Below are 11,794 nucleotides of genomic sequence, written 5' to 3' on the forward strand. Positions count from 1 at the left end.
GCTTCAGGTGCGGTCTCCCTCCTATTCATCTGTAGCCTGTACTTCATTACACACATCTAACACTGAAATAGACTTTCTTTGATAGAAACACCGATCTTGGTTAGCTTTGTCAGCAAGCACTGCGCTGTTATCTTACATACGTGGTTAAATTTTATTTTTTTTAACCATTCCAGTTTACACATGCATCAATTAATTCTCTGAAATCTTAAAATTAATGGCTATATAAGTTTTTAATAACCTTGAAATTTGTGATACTCGAAATGATAATCTCTTAATAGCAAATTCAGAATCTAACCAGTTGAGCTACATCCTATATAATTATAGTTAAACTTCTTGATGTTGGCTAAGATTGCTCTTTCAAAAACTGCTTGCAATTAGTATTTCGACCAACTGAAAATACCATCTTAAGTTTTGATGATGGCGGGGAGATAGCTAATCAATGCATTGCTGTTATGGTACGTAGCAGCATTGATACGCAACAGAAAATGGAAACCTATCACTGTTACACCAGTATGACCATGGATGGGTGGAAGCGGTTTAAATGGAAACCCTACTTGTTGCTGAAAATGGAAGTCTTTTTTACCCAAGACAGAAAATGCATGTAAGAAATCTGGAAAATGACATGCCAGTAAAATTGGGATAATATTATTTAAGTAGGGAAGACAGGTTTTTTACTTCAAAAGGAAGGACACAAAGGCAATTGGCTTTGACTGCACTCTAAAGTTGTTAATAAACTGAAAATTATGCATAGTTTCATGTAGCTTGTTCTAGTTTTCTTTTCAAATTTAAACTATACAATTTCTGTCACCTAATCAACGAAACACCCTGCCTTCCAACTCTCTATATATACTGGTTTCTAAGCTTTGATGTACATACAGTCCCAAAAGAGCAGCTCCTCTCGAAAAGAAGAAACAGATAAAAATGGGTGCTTCATTTCTTCCAACACCAGCATTTCTTGCAGTTTTTCTCATCTCATTTGTCACCTTGTCTATCCATCCAGAGCCCGCACTTGCCATTACCAGGCACTACAAATTTGATGTATGTGTGTGTTACATGCATGTCATTGTCTAAGTACCTAAAATTGTTCAAATGTTTTATCCTCTGTTTTTAACTTGATTCCTAACAGTCTAAAGAAAATGAACTTTTGCAGGTTATGTTACAAAATGTGACCCGCCTTTGCCACACCAAGAGCATTGTAACAGTCAACGGCAAGTTCCCGGGGCCTCGCATTGTTGCTAGGGAGGGTGATCGTCTTCTTATTAAAGTGGTTAACCATGTCCAAAACAATATCTCTATTCACTGGTACATATATATGGACTGGCCTCCTTCAATTTTCTCCAAATATAGTGAACCTTATATAGAAAAAGCTGAGTCTAAATCTCTGTCGACGATTTCATTGATACAGGCATGGAATTCGGCAGCTTCGAAGTGGGTGGGCTGATGGACCGGCATACATAACTCAGTGCCCTATACAAACTGGACAGAGCTATGTGTACAACTACACCATCGTAGGACAAAGAGGCACTCTTTGGTGGCATGCTCATATATCATGGTTAAGATCAACTCTCTACGGTCCACTTATCATTCTTCCCAAAATCGGCACTACATATCCATTTGCTAAACCTCACAAGGAAGTTCCAATCATCTTTGGTAATCTACTATAAGGAATTAATTAAGCTACTTTGAATAAGAGCTCGTTAAAACTTGCATCAATTTTTTTCCCCTGTTGATGGAGTCCTATGTCTGCTAACACAAACGATAATGCAAAATAAATTGCAGGAGAGTGGTTCAATGCAGATCCAGAGGCAATCATTAACCAGGCAATGCAAACGGGTGGAGGCCCAAATGTCTCTGATGCCTACACTATCAATGGATTTCCAGGGCCGTTGTATAACTGCTCTGCCAAAGGTATAATATGTTAGCGCAGTAGGCCTTCTACAACCATGCAGAGCATTTTTTTTCCCCCTCTGATTCACCTTATGTGCATGGTGCTTGGCAGATACTTTCAAGCTGAAGGTAAAGCCAGGAAAGACTTACCTTCTTCGCATGATCAATGCCGCACTCAATGACGAGCTCTTCTTCAGCATAGCAAACCATACACTCACAGTTGTAGATGTTGATGCTATTTATGTGAAACCATTTGATACCGAGACACTTCTCATTGCTCCTGGACAAACCACAAATGTTCTTCTAAAGACCAAGCCCCACCACCCAAACGCCAGTTTTTTCATGTCTGCTAGACCTTACGTGACTGGTCAAGGAACTTTTGATAATTCAACTGTTGCTGGAATCTTAGAATATGAAGAATCAAACAAAACCATTAAATCAAGCCACTCCCCTAAGAAACTGCCGCTCTATAAACCAAATCTACCACCTCTAAATGACACTTCATTTGCTACAAGTTTCACCAGCAAACTCCGCAGCCTAGCAAGTGCAGAATTCCCTGCCAATGTGCCGCAAAAGGTTGACAGGCAATTTTTCTTCAGTGTAGGCCTTGGAACAAACCCATGCTCCAAAAACAAAACCTGCCAGGGACCAAATGGAACAATGTTTGCAGCTTCAGTTAATAATGTATCATTTGTGATGCCAACCAAAGCTCTACTCCAAGCCCATCATTTTGGTCAATCAAAGGGCGTTTACAGTCCTAACTTTCCAATCAATCCACTAATCCCTTTTAATTATACCGGCACCCCACCAAACAATACTATGGTGAGCAATGGAACAAAGCTAGTTGTGCTTCCTTTTAACACCAGCGTGGAGCTCATTATGCAGGACACCAGCATACTTAGCGCTGAGAGCCACCCTCTTCATTTGCATGGTTTCAATTTCTTTGTTGTTGGTGAAGGATTTGGGAACTTTGATCCAAAAAAGGATCCTGCAAATTTCAATCTTGTTGACCCCGTTGAAAGGAATACCGTGGGAGTGCCCTCTGGAGGCTGGGTTGCTATACGTTTTCTAGCCGACAACCCAGGTTGGTAATTAATTATAAGTATATAATGTGCTAAGTAATATCCTGGCTTAGATAATTAGATTTATGTATGTACGTACGTAGTACCATGTTTTGCTGAGTTGTATCATTTGTGGATGATGGCATCATCAGGTGTATGGTTCATGCATTGCCATCTAGAAGTGCACACAAGCTGGGGCTTGAAGATGGCTTGGGTTGTCCTGGATGGAAAGCTTCCCAATCAGAAGCTGCTTCCTCCACCAGCCGATCTTCCCAAGTGTTGACATTCAAGGCTTCGAGCTGCTTCTTCACTACACTGAGACCAGAAACTGCCCTGATGATTTTTTTTCTTCAGATTTTCTTTGCAACCAGCCAATTTATTTCCTTTGAGCAATTTTTTTTTTATGAGCATTAGTCTTCCGAGATTATCTTTATCACAATTGAGAAACTAATTATTAGCAAAATGAATTTCTTATTGTATAATAAAGAACGAAATGAAGAGCTCGAACTTGTTTAGTTTCAGAACTTCCGGATTCAAATGGCTTCAAGCTGGGGACAATTAGCTGGCTACTTAGAAGGTTTTTTTCATGTGATTGCCATTTCCTTTTCTTGTGCTAAGGTTTAAGAACAAAGAACAGAACAATAAAAGTGAGCTAGTGAACAGATCAAAACTAACAAAGCGCAAGACAAAATGATGATTGAGCAGCGCAGAAGACTCATTTAATCACAACTTTTAACTTTGAAAATGTACAATTTGGCCAGTGATTCAAATCCCTCATCTCTAAAATCCACACTAGCATTATCACCAAAATGCACTTTCGAACAAACTTAGCTACTTATTGAAAAAGCTTGTGAGGAAACAAACATAAACTAATCAATGTAGGCAATCAACAACAAGACATTATGAACTCTACTAATCCATTCAAGGAATTAGAAGAAAAACCACCATCGCATCGCTTATGCTCATTTCAAACTTCTGCTTCAAGTCCATTGCTATCTGCCTCATCTCCCCCCTTCTTTGTCCACCATTAGTTTTCTTACAGCTCTTCTTCAATCTTCCCTCTCTCCATTTCAGGCTCAAACTCAAAGCCTACTTTCCATACATGACTCACATATCTTGCATCCACCCTTTGATCCCCAAAGTATGTTAGTTTTGCATATCGCTGGAACTCATTCGGATAAACTTTCCTTTGTGGGATTCCAGCCACCATGGTTCCAAAACCCTCCAACTGCAGCGTGTGCTAACACTTCCATTTGTGCTGTTCATTTCACAATGCAATCTCTATCCCCTACAGTGTTTTTTTTTTTCCCGTATACCATCAGGAAAGTCAGTCCTAATGCACCCACAAGAAAGGCTGCTTGCTGCTGGCTAGGCCCCAAACCATTTCTACTAGTTCTTTCTCCTGCATGAAAACTACACTTCCCACGCTTACATAGATAACTGATTTAGGAGTTTGCTTGTCAAGCCATGCTATGCAGCTATTGTCCTCCTTGAGTACGCTGCTAGAGGAGGTTGGAATTGTTCGTAAAAATGCAATTGTTTAGTGTAAAGTGAAATATTCAGAACTAATAGTTAGACAATAAACGAAAGGGAAAAAAAAATTGTAGAATTATTATAAGAATAAGACATCCAAACACAACCAGAATTTTTAGATTTATTCACATATTTTTATGTCAATACCTCTACTCATAGTCAGTCTGCACAAATTTTTTTAACGGGCTCACGGATAGAAATAATTTGTTGAAAAAACTCTCACAAGTGATTTGAGGTCTGTCAGTAATAATTTTACCGATGAATTTACTGATGGAAAAATAGTGCCAATTTTTTTTTTACCCGCTTCATTCCATCAGTATTTCCATTGATGAATATAATATATCACCAACAGAAAAACTATATGTCATTTCATCGGTGGTTCTGTTTTGGTCCGTCAGTATTTCATTCGTTGAATTTGACATATAATTGTCAAACAAACTGTTTGTTATTTCATTGGTGAGTAAACAGTGGCGATGCCATTTGTAGTAATTCTTTTCAAACTCTTTGGAATATACCGATGAACTTAGATTGTCGATAACCCCATCAGGAATAATTTAGATTTTTTTTTAAAAAAATCTACTAAACAAAAACAGAAAATTAGTGGCATTTGCAGTAATTCTTTTCCAACTCTCTGGAATATAACAATGGACTAAGGCATCTCCATTGCAATCTTCTATGTTGATTTCATCATTATCGTCATCTCCATCAACTTCTACATGTCCGTTGGTTCTCAAAACACCATTTAAATCCCTAATGTCAACATTAACCAAAGTATTCTCGGCGATGCAAAAATTTGATTTTTCTTCTAAGTCATTAGATGGAGCAACTCGATATGGATTAACTAACTCATCAAGTTGAAAGACATCATCTCCCACAGTTAATTCATAGTTGCTATTCTGAACAACCTGGACACGATTTTTGGGTTTGATTTTCATAACAAATAACCAATCAACTCTTGAACAATCATTTTTAAATGAAGGAGTGAATGCGTAATAAACTTGTTGGCATTGCTTAGCAAAAACAAAGATATCCTTGACGTTGCGGAGTTTAGCCTTTGTATTAATTTCGACCAAACCATGATAGAGATTTAATTTGATTTTTTTGTTAGTGATATCATACCAATAACATTTGAATAAAAAGACTGTATTTTGCTTGCTATGGCACTGCAATCAATGACTTCTTCTAACTTCCTATAATAGTCAACTTCAAACTCATTAAAAGTTGATCCTTTAACATAGATCCCCCTGTTACATGTCTTTCTACCCTGACCATACTCTTCAGTATGAAACACATGTCTATTGACGAAATACCTGTTATAGCACTTCACCTTTCTTTTAGGATCCAGACTTAGTAAATTCAAAGTAACATTAGCATTCCCTCTCAATTGATAAACCTTGTACATAAATTACATCTCCATCACAGTTAATGAGAAATGTGTAATGAAATTAAATATCTCGAGATATAAGAATAATTAAACAGTTTTTACATATGTTCTGAACCACGTAAAAACTTTTTGGAGTTAAATAGCACATAATTATGTGTTTGTTTGAATTCTATTTCTGTTAAATATGTTCTCCTCACAACATGTTTTGGTAAGGGTCGTCCAAGATAGAAAAGTATAAACAAGTTTCCATTTGAAGTCACTTCCCCATCATCGTCATGTCTTGGAACACACTTGATTCTTGTTCTCAAGTATGGCTCGAAATAGTACGAGATAAATGTTGAGATCTCTTTAACAATATAAGCCTCGTATATCAAAGCCTCAACATACGCCTTATTTTTTTACTTTTCTCTTAAGGTTGAACAAGTACATGCATGAAATTAAATGAATATTTTGAATTAATAAAAAAACAATAGAATTTTAATTATGATGCATGTGTAATCATTAACTTCTCGAATGGATACATCTATCTATATGGACTGGGTCTTCAACTTTTGCCTTAAACGGTAGATGTATGAGTAGATGCTTTATTCAGTCAAAGAAAGATGCAAGGAATATCATTTCAAGTTTGTAGATTGTCTAGACTATATTCATTTCAAGCATCTCCATGTGTTGTATCTACAACTTGTTGGAGCATATATCTCTAAAAAAATAAATGATCTCCGTGAGTGTATCCTATATCCTTTTTAGCAATAAATCTTGATAAACTAGTGAAATGAGTGAGTCGCATGTGGGCGCATAATGTAACGGGATGTCAAGATCAGGGAGTCACTACCTTGACATGCTCTATGCTATAATGTTTAAATTAAAATATTCTTGATGAATGATAATAATTACACTGAGAAACTGGTCAATGAAAGGTTAAGTCGAATCACCTATGACTTTCTAAATACTTAGGGGATCATGACATGTTGTTAGACTTTGTATTTGATCTTCAAATATAAATCAATCAATTGTTGAACTGATAATAAATTAAATTATTTAATTTATTTAATCCTATTTATTTAGGATGGTAATTTATATTTGGGTTATCTTATTAGGGAACATAATGGGTCACACATAAAAGAATTATTAGTCAAAAATTAAAATGAAATGATTAATCAAGTGTGACTTGATTGTAATTATGTTTTAGAAATTAAGTACTATAATGTAATGAATACAAGAGATTATAATTCTAGTCTTAGAAAAAAAATCAAATAGGGACTTGATTGAATAAATTTCTAAAATTATTCTAAAATAATATATGTGATATTATTTAAAGGATGAATTGATATTTTTTTTATTTATAGGGTTTTTAGGTTTTTCTATAAATAACATGTTATGCCACTTATTTTCTATACAAGACAGTACAATACAAAAATATCTAAACAAAAAAGAAAAGAATTAACACTTAAAGGTATAGAAATTTCTCTCTTCTAAAAGAATTTAGGAGATTTCTCTCTAATGGTTCGTGTAGATTACCATTAAAGACCAAATACTTGAATAACTTGTGGTTTGCGACTACTCAACTTTGAAGCAATTAATAAAAACCAAAAAGAACATCTGATCTTCATATAAACCCTAAACTATATATATAAAAGAAGCATCGATCATAGTTTGAAAAAATCAAACCCTTTCTTGGTGTAGTTTATGATCAATTATATCATTCATAGAAGTAATGTATTAGGATCTTCTTTTTTGAAAAAAAAATTCTTATTCTTATAAATCTAGTATTAATATTAATATTTTTCTAAATAGTGATATAAAATTATACAATTTTTTGTATTATATTTATAAAGGGTACTTTTAAGAGTGTGAAATTTTACAATTTTATAATCCAATCATATGTAAAAGTTATTTTAAACAAGTGTTAAGGAACTATAAAGATTATTTTAGCTTGTTCATTTATCTCCTGGACCATAAATCATGATCTTGGTTTGTTAAGATTAATGATGCATGTTCCTTAAGCAAGTACCTTAAGCAAGTACCCTAGACTCATTGAACAATCTTCTCCTCCTCTTAGCAACAAAATGATGTTATCTTCCAAATTTAACAAATAAATGAATTCAAGAGGCATGCATCAACTCATTCCTCCAGATAAACACACAACCAGCTAATATATAGGAATCCTATAATCTCATGCATCAAAACTATTTACTAGAAACAAGCAAACATTTCCTTGAAACAACTATACTTTATAAACAAATAAGATCCAGTTTCCCTTGAAAAGAAAATTTGCAAATAAAATTCAAAATCAATAAAATCATATTCATGTTAAAGAACCAATTCAACTTGAAAACTTAAGCTATTAGATAAGGTCTCAAGATATAATTTATATTATTTTTTAACACACTCTCTCGAGTAAAAGTTATTTGGGCTTAAAACGTGTATAGACTTACACTACTTTATGCTTATTTTTTATAAAATAAATAAAGATGGTGAGATTTGAACTCGTGACCGCTTGATCATCAAGACTCTGATACCATGTCAAAGAACTAATTCAACCCAAAAGCTTAAACTGTTAAGTGATATCCTAAACTATAATCTATATTATTCTCTAACACAACACTCAATCCTGACATTTATATTTTCATAATCTTCCAAGCAATAACTTGCCATTCACTTGCAAGCAGAGATTTTTCATAATTATACACAGGGAAAGAAGATTTTAATAAATAAAAATTAAATATTTTTTTATATCTCTCTATAATTACAGTTTTTTTAGTCTTTGAATAATTTAACTTATAATAAATCTCGTTTATCCTTTTATTTCTGATTGCAACATTACTTGTTAGATTGTAGCAAAGCATGTTTAACCAAATGAGATCAAGGATTTTAATTAATAAGACTTTCACATAAAAACTAGATAATAAAACATTATTGCAAAAATTAAAATTTTCTCAATCAAAATAATACTTAGACATTCATTGTACAGGAGTATAAGAAGTATTATTGGTAAATTTAACTCAAGGAGTAGGTTGCCATCTTTGCAGCAAGATTGGTGATTCTAGAAATAAATGTCATTAAGTATGAATTTAATAGCTAACGGCAAGTGTGGATTTGCCATTCAACATCACAATCTGATTCCTTAATGATATATGCTACTCTCTAAGATTCGATGAACATATAGCTAAAAACAGCATTTCAAGGATTACAAATTGGTGCATCATCTAGCCTTGTTGGAAAGTCAAAACAGACAAGAAAAATGGGTGTCTATCTTCTTCCATCACCAGCATCTCTGGTGGTTTTTCTCTCCTCTTTTGTCACTTTGTTTGTCCATCCTCAGCCTGCGATTGCCATTACCAGGCACTACAAATTTGATGTATGTGTTACATACATGAATTTGTCGAAAGTACTTAAAATTGTTCAAATTTTCTCTCTTCTTCTTCTTCTTCTTCTTTTTTAACCTCGTTTTTAACGGTCTATAGAAAATGAAATTTTGCAGGTCATGTTACAAAATGTGACGCGCCTTTGCCACACCAAGAGCATGGTAACAGTCAATGGGAAGTTCCCTGGGCCTTGTATTGTTGCTAGGGAGGGTGATCGTCTTCTTATTAAAGTGGTTAACCATGTCCAAAACAATATCTCTATTCACTGGTACATATATATTGACTGACCTCCTTCAATTTTCTCTAACTTAAGTGAGCCTTGTATCGAAAAGCTGGGTCTAAATCTCTGTCGACGATTTCATTGATACAGGCATGGAATTCGGCAGCTTCGAAGTGGGTGGGCTGATGGACCGGCATACATAACTCAGTGCCCTATACAAACTGGACAGAGCTATGTGTACAACTACACCATCATAGGACAAAGAGGCACTCTTTGGTGGCATGCCCACATATCATGGTTAAGATCAACTCTCTACGGTCCACTTATCATTCTTCCCAAACTCGGCACTCCTTATCCATTTGCTAAACCTGACAAGGAAGTTCCGATCATCTTTGGTAATCTACAGTAAGGAAGTTCCGATCATTTGTTTTCCCTGTTGATGGAGTCCTATGTCTGCTAACAAACGATAATGCAAAATAAATTGCAGGAGAGTGGTTCAATGCAGATCCAGAGGCAATCATTAACCAGGCAATGCAAACGGGTGGAGGCCCAAATGTCTCTGATGCCTACACTATCAATGGACTCCCAGGGCCATTGTATAACTGCTCTGCCAAAAGTATAATATGTTAGCGCAGCAGGCCTTCTACAACAATACAGAGCATTTTTTTTTCTCTCATTGACCTTGTGTGCATGGTGCTTGACAGATACTTTCAAGCTGAAGGTAAAGCCAGGAAAGACTTACCTTCTTCGCATGATCAACGCCGAACTCAATGACGAGCTCTTCTTCAGCATAGCAAACCATACACTCACAGTTGTTGATGTTGATGCTATTTATGTGAAACCATTTGATACCGAGACACTTCTCATTGCTCCTGGACAAACCACAAATGTTCTTCTAAAGACCAAGCCCCACCACCCAAACGCCAGTTTTTTCATGTCTGCTAGACCTTACGTGACTGGTCAAGGAACTTTTGATAATTCAACTGTTGCTGGAATCTTAGAATATGAAGTTGCACGCAAAACAATTCAATCAAGCCACTTCCCTAAGAAACTGCCGCTCTATAAACCAAATCTACCACCTCTAAATGACACTTCATTTGCTACAATTTTCACCAGCAAACTCCGCAGCCTAGCAAGTGCAGAATTCCCAGCCAATGTGCCGCAAAAGATCGACAGACATTTTTTCTTCACCGTAGGCCTCGGAACAAATCCGTGCTCTAAAAACCAAACCTGCCAGGGACCAAATGGAACAAGGTTTGCAGCTTCAGTTAATAATGTATCATTTGTAATGCCGACCAAAGCTGTACTCGAAGCCCATCATTTTGGTCAATCAAAGGGCGTTTACAGTCCTAACTTTCCAATCAGTCCACTAATCCCTTTTGATTATACCGGCACCCCACAAAACAATACTATGGTGAGCCATGGAACAAAGCTAGTTGTGCTTCCTTTTAACACCAGCGTGGAGCTCATTATGCAGGACACCAGCATCCTTGGTGCTGAGAGCCACCCTCTTCATTTGCATGGTTTCAATTTCTTTGTTGTTGGTCAAGGTTTTGGGAACTTTGATCCAAAAAAGGATCCGGAAAATTTCAATCTTGTCGACCCCGTTGAAAGGAATACTGTGGGAGTGCCCTCTGGAGGCTGGGTTGCTATACGGTTTTTAGCAGACAATCCAGGTTGGTAATTAATTAAAAGTATATAATGCTAAGTAATATCCTAGCTTAAATAATTAAATTCATGTAGTAATACCATGGTTTCCTGACTTGTTTCATGTGGATGATGGCTGTCATCAGGTGTATGGTTCATGCATTGTCATGTAGAATTGCACATGAGCTGGGGCTTGATGATGGCTTGGGTTGTCTTGGATGGAAAGCTTCCCAATCACAAGCTGCTTCCTCCACCAGTTGATCTTCCTAAGTGTTGAAATTCAAGGCTTTTGGCTACTTCTTAACTACATTGAGACCAGAAAATCCTTGATGACTTTTTTTTTTGGTAACCAGCCAGTTTATTTCCTTGCCCATTTCTGAGCATTAAAGCTCTGAAATTATTCTGATTACCCATGTTCGAGTTGAGGAAAGGAAACGAACGTATCTGTTTCTTTTTAATGCAAGTAAACATTTCGCTATTCTTTTCGTTTTTTTAAAAACAAAGGATTGAGCTAACACTACAAGAACTCCAGATATCACAATTTTTATATCTGGGATCGTTTGCCTTTCTTCCAAGGCCACCACTCCAAAGCTACATACATCAGATCCCTTTTGTTTCTCCGATCCAAATCCCTATTAAAGTGTTTACCCTTTAGTGCCTCAATGACAGCTTTCTTTCTCTAGTCTTATGCTCCCCC

At 36.0% G+C, this 11,794-nt stretch overlaps 2 protein-coding genes across 2 annotated transcripts; both read left to right on the plus strand.

Annotated features, from left to right (window-relative positions):
- The first annotated feature begins 790 nt into the window (after positions 1 to 790).
- On the plus strand, positions 791 to 3,472 carry LOC133695036 (laccase-17-like). The gene is made up of 6 exons (XM_062116786.1): positions 791 to 1,038; positions 1,151 to 1,302; positions 1,406 to 1,650; positions 1,780 to 1,908; positions 2,000 to 2,971; positions 3,101 to 3,472. Exons 1-6 carry the CDS (start codon positions 922 to 924, stop codon positions 3,229 to 3,231), a joined length of 1,746 nt encoding a protein of 581 aa, XP_061972770.1. The 5' UTR covers positions 791 to 921; the 3' UTR covers positions 3,232 to 3,472.
- A 5,634-nt stretch (positions 3,473 to 9,106) lies between these two features.
- On the plus strand, positions 9,107 to 11,575 carry LOC133701280 (laccase-17-like). The gene is made up of 6 exons (XM_062125179.1): positions 9,107 to 9,253; positions 9,347 to 9,498; positions 9,601 to 9,845; positions 9,938 to 10,066; positions 10,155 to 11,126; positions 11,244 to 11,575. The coding sequence occupies exons 1-6, from the start codon at positions 9,107 to 9,109 to the stop codon at positions 11,372 to 11,374; spliced, it is 1,776 nt and encodes a 591-aa protein (XP_061981163.1). The 3' UTR covers positions 11,375 to 11,575.
- The last annotated feature ends 219 nt before the right edge of the window (positions 11,576 to 11,794 follow it).

Source organism: Populus nigra, chromosome 1, assembly GCF_951802175.1.
Source record: "Populus nigra chromosome 1, ddPopNigr1.1, whole genome shotgun sequence".
Lineage (NCBI taxonomy): Eukaryota > Viridiplantae > Streptophyta > Magnoliopsida > Malpighiales > Salicaceae > Populus > Populus nigra.